This window comes from Nuphar pumila, chromosome 14, assembly GCF_984573655.1.
Source record: "Nuphar pumila chromosome 14, dmNupPumi1.hap1.1, whole genome shotgun sequence".
Taxonomy (NCBI): domain Eukaryota; kingdom Viridiplantae; phylum Streptophyta; class Magnoliopsida; order Nymphaeales; family Nymphaeaceae; genus Nuphar; species Nuphar pumila.
The window spans coordinates 89,510,521-89,523,460 of NC_143262.1; the positions used below are offsets into that span (position 1 = coordinate 89,510,521).

A 12,940-nucleotide genomic window follows, 5' to 3' on the forward strand; every position below is an offset into this window, starting at 1 on the left:
AGCGCGACACCTCTGCCATCTTGGTTTCGCAAATGGCGACGATGTCCAGCTTTTCTTGATGAATCCAGTTCGCCAGGAAGAGGCACTTAGAGGGGCAATTAAGACCCCTGATATTCCAGCAAAGGAGCTTCATAACTGATAACCAGGGAAATGCCTCATGGTACGCGAATGCGCTGACCATCTCAGAGAGAAATCGACTGCGGGGACCGTTAGTTGAGGCCGGCGATAATGGCTCCCTTGGCAGGAACCACTCGGTGCAGTATAGGAAGCTGACCTCGCGAGGTTAGAAGGTGAGATTAGGGATGCCTGATCTTGCTCAAAAGAAACTGACGAAGCCACTAGGTCGGCACAGAGGCTGATGGAACGTAGCATGGCATCTTTGGTGAACTGAAGCTGCTCTTGAGAAATAGCGATGCCAAGAATCCGAGCGACTTCACAGACACTGATACCCATTAATGAGGAAATGGGACTAAGTGGCGGCGGTGAAGCAGCATCAATAGTGGATAGTGGGATATGAGAGTCAAAGTCTGTTTCAACTCTCGGATCCTGGCAGGCAGCTGAACCAGATGGTGGGTAAGATGCCAAGAAATTGTAGGATATGGAGGTGGCGGGCCTAGCATGGGAGAGACGATGCAGATCGCAGAAGAGCCGCTATGAACGAGGATAACCATTACCGTAGATGAACCCCCGAGATGGCTAGTGCATGGGGAAAGCTGAACTTTCGAGGCCCCACTACTCAAGGAATTAAAGTCCCATGCAAAGGAGGAGTAAGCTAGAAAGTCAGGCGATGTGGTGTAGCCCATCCTCAATGATGAGCCGGAATTTTGAAAATAGGGTAAAAGACAGACGTGAGTCTTGGAATAGGGGCTTGGAGCCAATGGATAGATTTGGGGAATTGAGCCATTGCAGAGATATCCCAAGACCTCGATCGAGTGCCCCGCCAACGAGGATTACGGTGAGGGAACATGAGAAACGAGAAGATGCCTTTGAGACAATGAAAACCCACCTGCGTGGAAGGAATGCCAAACAAAGGGGCGCCGCTGCATGGGCCGAAGGTCATTAAAAGAGGCACGGATGCCCGATGCAGAAACTTGGAGAATTGAAGCACGGCTCGATGATTCAACTTCTGCGAGAGAGTACTCCATAGCAGAAGGCGGCGGCAAGCACATGGGAGATACGAGGGGCCACTTTGGCCAATGCCAGTGCAAAATTCGAGGCAAGCATTCGATCGAGCTGCAGTCATCAACCAACACGCCTTGGGAAGGAGCGCTAGAGGTATAATTTTGATATGGCTGTGGATTACTTGAGGCAGAATACTTGAGGCAGAAAGCAAACCTCACGTAGAGGCAGCCACGTAAGGAGGAAGAAACTTCGGCCCATGGCCGCAGTGATTGAAGTAAGGTAATCCAAGCGAAGGCAATCCGATGGATTGGGCTGACACAGATCTATGAGAAAGATCCGGTTTAGAGGGGCAAAGATTGCCGCTGGGAGCGTCGGAGGCACTGGTCGCAGATTGGCTGGTCTGAAGGAAGAAGGATTTCCCAGCGAAAGACATGGGCGCAGAGGGCGACGGAGAGGTCGGCACCAAGCAAGATCCGATCTTGATACCGAAAAATGAAGATGAGAGGTCATGCAGGTTGGCCACCTGCACCGAAGCCGAGAAGGAAGCCCCTATCTATCTTGCTTTGCTCGGAAATTAGGATCCGCCTGCTTGTTGTGCCATGTGAAGCGAGAAGAATTACCGTCTACCTCCATGATACCAGACAAACCAATAAAATGGTTAAAACTCATCGGCACCCACATGAAAAGAAGACGAGCCCCATCGTTCAGAAAGGCTACAAATAACGTTCCAGTCCCCAATAGTGACCCAAGGAACCTCTATTTCGTGATGCAATAGCTCCTGTTGCACCCAAACTGTGTCGTTGTTGGAGTCGTTCAGAATGAACAGACTTGCCTACATCCTCATGGTCGTGGAGACAACCTTTCAAGGGCACTCGTTTTATGCCTTTGATGAGAAGGAAGAAGCCGTTGACATACCTGAAGGGCGTGGCTAGGATTCGACCTGTGGGGGCGAGTTCTCTTTCCCTGGTACGAGGAGTCTTCGTGGCAAAGAGATGCCATAACCGCACTCGTATCCCTAAAGTGAGAGGCTAGGGAATGTGGGTGGTTCAAAAATCGCTCCAGCTGCCGGAGATTCCTGGTTGCCGGTGCCCTACCGGAATCCGGCAAAGGGCCAGACCTGAGGAGAGAGACCCCTTGAGTCGGAATTAGCACTGGCGCTGATGTCTCTACTTTTATCCAGACTATCTGCAGGATATATTAGTTTATTGTACTAAAAGTTTATCCAGACTTAGCCGATACAAGCACAAGAACCGTTTAATATTTAAGCTTCCCCATGTTTCTAACAAGCATTAGAAAGTTTTTAACCAGATTTTTTCTTTTATCAGCGTTGGCCTATTGTTATTGGAAAAAAATAAGTTTGGTGAAAAGACATTTCACTTTTTTTTTTTCTCATAAAAACTTTGTTCTGCCTTCTTTTTCCTGCCATCATTTTTCCACATTCCAAACGGCTCCAAATGGAAAGGGAGACAAAGAAAAGGTGCTTTACTTTGAAGGATGACGGAAAGTCAATTCTTGTCTTTGTTTATTCCATGCATGGTGACAAGAGTTAAAAACGGCAACATATGGGCAGCTAAAAACTTTGCGAGAAATTAAACAATTTTTTGATAATATCACATTTTTTGCAAAAATCTCAGCAATAAAAAATAAAAACTAATTTTATAAGGACATATAAATAAAATATTTAAAAATAAAAATGACATGTTTTTTCATGATAAAATAGTTGTCAAAAACATATATATTGCATTTAAAACATAATATGTGTTTTTGGTGAAAAAAACTCGCAAAAAATTTATGGTTTTTAAGACTTGGGTAATTTCTCATGATATTTTCCCAATGAAAGAGGTACATTTTTATAAGAAAGAGAATAAAAGAAATGTAAGAAGCCACTTTTGACTATGGACAAAACCCTTTGTAACGTGGTTGCATATATTTTTGGCAAGATTTCCTTTGTTGTGGAAAATAAAAGCAGGCTTTTATAATTTTTCTTTCTATTTTAATCAACTCATAGGTGATGCCCTTAGGGGCATCAATAACATCTGCTTTTTATGCAAATCTATCATAATGCATCATTTTCTTTCATCAAAATTTCTTGCATGTTTTCATTTTGATCACTTGCTTTAATACCACTTGATACAAATCAAATACTTTATTCACAAAGGAATAATTAAAATATACTACTCCTAATTATCTATGCTACTAAAGCAAGATTAATAAAAATTAAAAAATAATTAAAACATAAATAAAAAATAAATATCAAGTTTCAATCATCAACCTCCTCAAAAATCCTATAACAAGTACTTATATCAGCAAAAGAAAAATATACATTTATGATGGATCTTAGATAATATATAAATATAAAAGCAAAGCAAAATCCGAAATCCTAACTATGGATTCAATTAGATCCTGAATCTCAATCACGTGATCCTTTGAATTTTTTTTTGTTTCTTGTTTGTTTAATTTTGATCCCATTCTAAATCCACGGCTACATCACTCTCCCTCCCTCAATCCTATTAACTCATTGACATCAAATTCAAATCCAATTGAAGAGAGCTCTCAATCAGATTCTCCCCAACTCCGAATCCGATGAGAGAGAGATTTGAAGAGTCGATCAAACAAGTTCAAGTCGGTTAGGTATCCGACTCCGAATCCAATTAAAAGAAACCCAATTAGTCAGATTCAGTAATGCTTATATTTGATCCGAGTTCGACCTGTTTTACATCCCTACCAAGCGTGTCCATCTGCTACGTTGACACGTGGAAGCATCTAGGCCATCAATTCCTCCGCCTACGAGTTGAACCTTCGAGAACCTCGACCACGTGCTTATAATTCAGCTGACCATAAAGTCATAAGCGCGACTGTGTAAGCCCTCAGTTGTACTGGAAAACAGTATCTTGACCTTATGTTAAGTTTCAAAGACAAGCCCTATCACCGAAGCAAAACGCGTAAACACACACAAAGTTTATTCTCCGAATTACCTTTACTTTTTCTTTTAAGTCCGAATATACTCTTCTCTTTGTCCTTTACAGGTACGAAATAAACGGAGCTTGACGTTGGGGCGTCTCTCTGAGTCAACGAATGGTCACTATTCTTTTTACGTTAAAGCGACATCACTATTTTTTTTGGTAATATTATTTTTTAAGAACTATAAAAGCCCAAAAACTCGTGCTTCTCTGTTCCACCGTTACTTCGCTCCTTTCTTCTTCTTCTTCTTCTTCATCTTCTTCTTCTTCTCTCTCTCGTTTTGGGGGAATTTCTTGGGTTAGGGTTTCTCAGAGAGATGGCGTCGTTCGCGGAAGCTCCTCCAGGTGATACGAAGGCTGGAGAGAAGATCTTCAAGATGAAGTGCGCTCAGTGCCACACCGTCGAGAAGGGAGCCGGCCATAAGCAAGGTAAGTTGCACCTTTTGCTCCATTAGCGTCTCCTTCCTATTCTTCTTGTTCGTGTTTGTCTCTTTTACCGAGGATTTGTCTGGGGATTTTCTGTACCCGTTCTCAGTTTTGTACAATATTGTGGTGATTTGCTTCGACAGCGGATCCTACTCTTCCTCTTCCTCGTCGTCATTGTCGATTTGCTTCGACAGCGGATCATAGGATTCTTCTTATTTTTCGTCGTCCTCGGTGTCTTCTTTGTCTTTTTATTTTTCTAGCGTGTTTTTCTTTAGGGATTTGATGCATCTCTTCTCGATCTTGTGATAGGTTTCTCTTTAACACTCAGTGTGTGTGTGTGTGTGTGTGTGTGCGCGTATTTTTGTATTCACTCGCCTCCTATCCTTCCTCTTCCTCCTTCGTCGACATCTGTCTTGAACATCGTTTTTGTATATTTTTTGAGTTTGATTCGTGTATTGATTTGATATATCTAACTTCGTTTTCGTTCAAGGGATTGTGGTGTGTGTTGTATTGTTTTGATTTGGTTGTTCATGTAGTGGATTGGGAAATCGATTTCCTGTTTGGGTCGGGATATTGATCTGGGGATGTACGTGGATCAATGTGATTCTTGATTGCTTTTTTCGTCCTTTTTTTTAGTTTTTTCAGTATGAGATATATGCGCTTCGTTGAAGCCTCGTGACGTTGGATCTTTGTTTAACTGTGAATAAGGACGGGAGATGCGTTGGCTCTTGGTTTTAGAACTTATTCATGCTTGTTTTCAGTTGGAGGGATTACATGTGTGACATTTTGTATTTCTAGGGGTTTTTATGTTGACGGGTGTTTATTTGATCGTTTCTGATAATCAGATTTATGTTCCTTTTTTTTTGTCCTGTAGTAACTTTTCTATTGTGAAATTTTAGCGTTTGGAACCATTATTCGACTAGAAGGTGGCAAAATGTGTTTGGTCCTTGATTATTTTGGCCAATCCCTTCTCATTAACACTGTATGGGAACTTGTCTGTTATCTTGGAATTTGAGACGGAAAACAATTTCTACAATCAATAGAGAAATGGGTGTTTTCTTAGATACGGAATGTGATGTCTCCGGATTCCTCTTGGCTATGTTTGATGATGAAAAGTTTGTGGAAGAGTTGCACATCTATTCTGATTCTATGGATCTGTTGGTCCTGGCGCAAGAATGTAGCCGCATGGACCAGCTGAAAACCCCTTAATAGTTAATTGTCTGATGTGCTGTTTTTAGGTTCAAGTTTAAATTATTTCATAGAATATTTCTGTATTATTGACGGAAGCTGATAAGACAATAAATTGTACCTTGCTGCCCCTTCTATATTATGGCAAGAACTATCAATTGAAGTTTCCAAACAAAACATTATCAAAGACATTAAATGTTAATTTATGTGCATCACTTTTTAATTTCTTCCACATAAGTATTCTTCCTTCCTGAAGAAACACAGCTTTATTTGTCTGATCCTCTCTTTTTTGGGTGGTTAATGGAATGTTATTTTCTGGTTTTATTGATGTTGTCTGGTACTTGTTAAATTTACAGGTCCCAACTTGCATGGGCTCTTTGGAAGGCAGTCTGGTACAGCCTCTGGTTACTCATACTCTGCTGCTAACAAGAATATGGCTGTTATATGGGAAGAGTCAACCTTGTATGATTACTTGCTCAATCCAAAAAAGGTACTGCATCAAGCGTTTCTATCAACAATTATTGGTCTCTTTGGTCTTTTTCTTTGGTCTGGCCTTGTTGATGGCCGTGACCTGTTTTGTCATGCATTCAAAAGTCAAGATAGATGCTACCATTGTATGCAGGTGGATGTATAGCATTTACAGATTCCATGTCTGATGCCTAAATATGTGACAGTGTTGCCTGACTTTGTGGCGTGATTAAAATATTGTTTTTGGTCTGAGAATATGATTATTAAAATTTGTATGTCATAGGTCACAAGCACTGTAATGTTGTTAATCATTACAAAAGGCTTTCGACATATGTACCATAAAATAACTTGTAGCGGATTTTAGTGGTGAAACATAGCAGGAAATTGATTTTTATTTTCGAGTGCTGATGATAAGCAGTCATCACTGATAGTCAAGTGTTATTTGTGCTTCTTGATTGCCTATCTTCAAGGCTCCAGGCCTTTTCATTGAGCTGTAAACTTAGCTGCTGAGTGCCGATGGTTCGCTAATTAGGATGGCCATAGAATTGCCAGGGTTAAACAAAAAATTGGGCAAAAAAGATATATTTGCTTATGATCTTAGCCTTATATTTAAAGGGCCCTCTAAGTTTTTTTTCTCTTTTTGTCATTTGAAAAATCTAGAGATTCTTGGCATGTCACTAAAGTTGTTAAGATGCTATACACAAGTATGAAATTGTTCTTTAGATGCATAAATGTGTTTGTTTCTCAACCAAAGAACTAGTTTGTTTAAGTACTGATTGGGAATGTAAAACTTAGGATTCTACTTGCCTAAAGCAGCTGATAATTTATGCCATGCATTGCTTATGTGGGTGTTACACTGTTTATGCTTCTCTTATTCAAATATTTGTGTAACCTCTTATAATTTCCAAGGTATACATGTCTAAAACTACAAGTATTGATGCATGGAAACTTCAAATGACAAGTTGCTTAGATGCTTCTAAATTTGTGTTAATTAAATCTATACATGAACATCCTCTATGTTCCATAAAAACTATATTTAAATTCGTACTGAATATTCTCATATATTCTGATATCTTTTTTCTATTGCTGAGATAAACTTGGCACCTTCCTAGGATCGGCAGAGGCATGTGGCCTTGCATCTGCCATGATAAGCATATTTCTTCTAGTATGTATTCTAGTTAGTTTTGCCAAAAAGATTGGGTTCTCTCTTATGTTGATGTGATGTTATCAGGCCATTTTGCAGTATATCTTCACGTGGTGAGGGTATTTTTGGTGTGGGCATATGAACTATGTAACCTTATCAACGATAAGTGTACATTACTACATTATAATTTCAAAAAATGTAGCTAATGATAAACATAGTAATGCTCATATTTTCATCTGCTTGATAGATTCAGAGGTTTAGTCATCCAAGTGTCCATTAGCTTCTTATAAACGAAAGTCTTCATTGAGTCGGTATCATGTACATTGAACTTTGTAAGACCCCTCAAAGTTGGTTTGATCTTGACCCTTTCAGTTGTAAACATGTTATATTTTTAAATCACTCTGTCACCTACACTACCCATGAATGAACGTTTAAATTAATTCTCTCCCAATAGATGAAAACTTCTATCCCTCTTTATTTATTAATAGGAAATAAATTCTTTTGATATTGGGTAGTCATTCAAATGTAGTGTTATCATTTTCCTTGTACTTATTGCTGATATGGTGGACGGGTGAGTAACGCTTAAGAACCTGTCCTTGTGAGGGCGACAATAGCTGAAAATGGCTGCTAATACCCCATAGACTAAGGAACAAAAGGAGGAAACAGACTGGGGAGCGGCTTGTCTTTGATTAGCTAGTTGGTGAACATACATAGACAGAATTTTGGTTCCATCAAGCAAAGTTGAACTTGTATTATCTTCATGTTCTCCTCGAAACATTTTGAGATTGTAACGAAGCATATGAAGAGGGTGTGGAGCCCAAGTAGTAGGGGTGGACCTAGATTTTAATAGCGTCAAGTATTGTAAACAACAATATATATATATAAGGGGACTGTCCAACCAAGGGAAGGTCCAAAATGATAAAATCTACAGCCGATCGATGATCCGTGGCATTCCTTCTCTAACGATCGAGTTTTAGAATGATCAAACTTTACATATTTGATTTGTATCATTCATTTAGGAACCAACGTGTTTTAGATTATGAGTTCTCGATATTTAGATGCATTTTTTAAAGCTCTAAAAATCAATGGCCCACAAGACTTTGTATTGTAAAGTTTTAAATTCATTGTGAGCCGTCAATTTTGTTAAGTTATATATATATATATATATTCATATATATGTATATATTGATATAATAGGTAAATATCCTCTAGGGGTATTTTTGTCATTTTACTCATGTATTGGTATTGTTCATTAGGAATAGTTTTTCTCTTATTTATTTATTTTTGTCTTTTTATTTTGTGTTTTTTTGTAAAGAGCATGGGCTCTATGGTAAAAAAACCATAGAGTCGTTGGGGGCTCCCCAATATAGCCTCATGTTCTCTCTTTGTGTATATATAGGGGTTGAACTCCTCTCTTGTAATTAATGCTTCTCTTAAGCATTTATGCTCAATAAAGATGAATATTTTTACATTTTGTGTTTTTCTATTTAGATCCTTAAATGTTTTATATGCACTTAGTGCTTGTATTGTTGCCCCTTTATGGCTATTGTTTTGTCCTATAGTGGACTTGTGCTTGTGCACATTCTGTTGCGATCTTGTAAGCGCATTGGTTTGTGCTTATGCATTTTTTTTAGTGTAATCTTGTAAAGCCCTTAGTGGCATTGTTTTTGTATTTTTCGTTATTTCATTACATGGTATCAGAAACAAGAAATTCTTCTTGGGATTCTTTGCTTCAAGTTCGTGCTTCGTGAAAGATTCATGATTGATGTGTGGCTTGGATTCAAGGGAAGTATAACCCGATATGTATCTTATATCTTTAAGTATTTCTTGCATTATGCATGAGAAAACACTTATTTTTTTATCATTATATATATGTATATATATTTGTTATTATTTTAAAAAATCTTTTTAAATGGTTTGTTAATCATTGTTGAACTTTTATTATTATTATTAAATATCTTATAAGACTTATTTGTTTGTTTTTAAGAAATTGGATATATATGTTTTGAAATCATGTTTGAATCTTAATTTTTTCAAAACTTGCTTTATTTGATATATATTTATATATATATATATACAATCGTGTATGCTTGAGCATGTATTGTTGGCATTTAGAGATTTTATTTGAACAAGTCATGATTATAAATGTCAAATCATGTTCATATTGGTTTTGTTCTTTTTGATAAATTGTTATATATTTTAAAATAATTTGAGATATTTCGAAATAATGATGCGTGTCTTTCACAAGTATAATTTTATGAAATTTTGCTTGAACTTGTGTTTAATATTTTTCTTTACACTTGGTATATTAAAAGTAGCATATGAAGTGTTAAAAATTATGATCTAGCTTATAAAATAATTTTTATTGATATTTATCCTTATGCACTTATGATTGCCTTACATAATAAATAAGATTGTTTGTTCGTGTATAAGGTATTGAGCATAATTTCTTATGGAAAGTCATTCACTTTAATAAATGTCTTTTATAGGTCTTTTGTGGGACATTAATTATGATATTAGGTATTTATATTGTTGATCCTTTTTGTGGTACTTATGATTATGTTATTAGTATCATCGCATTATTTTACATGCTTTGCATGTGATTTAAATAGTGTTGCATACTTAGTTTTTAATAAAATATTAAGTTGAAAATCATGAGAAAATTCAGTGTTTTATGGGAGTTATATGTGTTTCTCTCATGGTTCATTTTAGTACTTGTCCATTGTTGATGGTTGTGTTTGTCCACTTAGATCTTTGGTAGACATGTGTGTTCTTGATTAAAGACTCTTGATTCATTGCATATTTGTTATTCATAAAATATAAATTTTTATAAGGTGCCCCTAGTGCCTTAAATTTGTTACTTGCATATATACTTAAATTTGTTCCTATGAATGTCTTTTGTATAAGATATGTGGTTTCAAGTTATTTAGATTATTGCATATATGTGAGTTCTTTTAATCTCTTTATGAGAATCAATGATGATACACTTGTTTTTTTTATATGGTTATTTGAGAATCTCTATACATGTTTTGGTCCTCTTTAATGGCATTGATTGTCTCATAATAGACTTGTAATATAGATGGAGTTGTTTCTCTATATAGCTTGTTTATATTAGCGATGCTTATGATTCCATGTGCATATGATTGCACTATATTCACTCCAAGTTTTTCATCTATTGTTATTGGATTTGATTTAAAACTTTGTTTTTTCAATTCGGTTCTTATATTTGAACTTCACTTGTTTGGAAAATGATGTCCGTGAGTATTTATTGCCCTTTTTATGGCATTTGTTGTGTCTTATCACAAAATTTCATATAATGCATCATTTCTCTTGGTCTTGTTATTTTTTTATTTAGAGATGGTGTTGAGGTCAGTTTAGATTGTCAACTTATGGTTTGGCTCTAACTGACAGTTGTTTGATCTCTATATCTAAGCGTGTTGTATCACTCATTTTTCCTATGACCATTATTATGTTGGATACTCATGATTATGTTTATCTGTGGTGACTATCTATTTTTGAAACCATGATGTTTCGAAAGATTGTACAAATTGATGACATTATTTTGTTTTCATTACAAACTCTCTTACCTTTTGTGTTTTCTCCTATTATGCCTCTTATTTATGTGTCATTATATGTAGACAAGAGATATTTATTCATACCTTCGTGTGTGATTTTAGCTCATCGTTGGCATTATACTCTTGATCTATTCATTGATACACTTGATTTTTTAGTATCATTATGTGTAGACAAGAGTTGTTTATTCATAGTGTACAAATTGATGGCATTTTATTATATATGTGCATGCAAAAATATAGGGTTTGGTCAAACCCGACGAACCCTATTAGGGTGACAAAGCAGTCTTAAAATTGGCTCTTGCTTTGTTGTTTCAACATGGAATTCCTGGTGGATGTTTAATTGAAATTCCTGCATAATATATGTTGATTCTTATTGAGTATGAATCTGAATTCATTGGATTATATAAAGCATTGACTCAAGTTTTTTTTAAAATTTTAATTTATTTTCTGTTATCTACCTCCTTGTGTTTTTATATGCATTTGTAATTGATTGTTTGTTTTTATAACTCTTTGTTTATGCATTATATGTTTAGATATTTTTTAAAGTTTTTTCAAGTTTTCAATTTTTTTCGAGGCTTACGCTTTCCGCCTTGAGGCTTACATGCCTCAGTTTTTGGTGGAGTGTTATGCTGAGTGCTTTTATAGTGTTGGATCAAGCAACCAAACCTGATAGAATAGTATCTATAAAATTTGCTATCTAAATCTATGAAACATGAACATCTTAAAAGTGGAAATTCGTTAAGAACTATTTTAGGCTGTCCTGAGTAATAAAAGATTAGTATGTATATTATTCCAATTACTTGTAAATTTATATACATCATTTCTGTTTACTGTTTATGAAAATAGACACAAAGTGGACCTGTCATAAACACAAATATGCATGACCAGTTTTATTTTCAAAAGAAGAAAACTCTAACCATAAATAAACCTTTGATTCGGAAAGAATGGATGAAATTATGGACACAGTCGGTAATAGCTATATGGAATAAAAGTTTGACAATTTTCATGAAATTTTGGAGTTTTCGTGTTCATACTAGTGTCATGTTGTGTCCCAGTGTCAAGTGCATGCTAAGTGAAGTTTTTGTGACATGCATCACTGCTAATACAATTGAGTCCCAATGGATTTTTAAGATCCCAATCCACCACCACGAAGCCAGTCATTTGTAATTCCTTTTGATATGGTAAATTTGGCATTTATTTATTTTGATTCATAAATGAGCAAAAAGCAGGCAGAAAACTGTGCTAGTCGACCACATTTTTTTCTCCCCCTACAAACTTGGAAAACTGGCATCGGTGTTTTAGTATTTTAATGTATGAAGCTTGTTCTTAATTTTCTGTTGTTATAATTGCTCTATTTTGTTACTCCAGTATATCCCTGGGACGAAGATGGTTTTCCCCGGTCTGAAGAAGCCTCAGGAACGTGCAGATCTGATCGCCTACATCAAGGAATCAACTTCTTCCTGATTCAACCACTGTATTTTTCTATCCTTACATGCGGCGAGCAGAGACATTTTGTATGCTGAGAGACTTTTTTTGCAATAAGACCTTTGAGGTCATGCATGCTCTCCAAGTGGTTGGGCTGCTCCATCTTTTGCACTCATACAAACTGTCTTCGTTGCATGTTCTAAAACCTTTAGCGTTGTGAGAACCCGGTTTTACAGTGAAGTTACACAACGTTCTTTTGTTTTGAAGATGAAAATGTGTAATATACGGAATGGCATGAATCATGCTGGATCGTTTTCAATATTATCTAAAGAAGCTTTATTTAGATAGTAGTTGGATTGATGCTCGCTATTAAAGATGCGAGTGATTTTAATCTCCTATACAATGATATGTTTTCAGCCCCCTTCCTCTAGATTTGATATTATATATGGCTCTTTTTCAAGGTGTTTCTTTGGTTTTCTGTTCTCCAACCAATTTATATTCGGTATGAGATTGTCTCGATGACCAAATCATATTCAAGTGAATGAGACTTGGCTGAACTTAGAGAGGGGTGAAATACTATAACCTTCGGGTGTGAGGCGTAGACACCTCAAGTATCACCACGTGAAAAGCTT

At 36.5% G+C, this 12,940-nt stretch overlaps 1 protein-coding gene across 1 annotated transcript; it reads left to right on the plus strand.

Moving 5' to 3' along the window:
• Positions 1-4,305: 4,305 nt before the first annotated feature.
• Positions 4,306-12,649, plus strand: LOC149817346 (cytochrome c). Its single transcript, XM_089987190.1, has 3 exons — positions 4,306-4,511; positions 6,053-6,186; positions 12,252-12,649. The coding sequence occupies exons 1-3, from the start codon at positions 4,400-4,402 to the stop codon at positions 12,345-12,347; spliced, it is 342 nt and encodes a 113-aa protein (XP_089843316.1). The 5' UTR covers positions 4,306-4,399; the 3' UTR covers positions 12,348-12,649.
• Positions 12,650-12,940: the final 291 nt, after the last annotated feature.

Excerpts from the sequence above, each read along its gene's own strand:
- LOC149817346 (XM_089987190.1), top strand. The coding sequence starts at position 4,400 with ATGGCGTCGTTCGCGGAAGCTCCTCCAGGTGATACGAAGGCTGGAGAG. Across the intron at positions 4,512-6,052 it reads GGGAGCCGGCCATAAGCAAG|GTCCCAACTTGCATGGGCTC; the intron begins GTAAGTTGCACC and ends TTAAATTTACAG. Across the intron at positions 6,187-12,251 it reads ACTTGCTCAATCCAAAAAAG|TATATCCCTGGGACGAAGAT; the intron begins GTACTGCATCAA and ends TTGTTACTCCAG.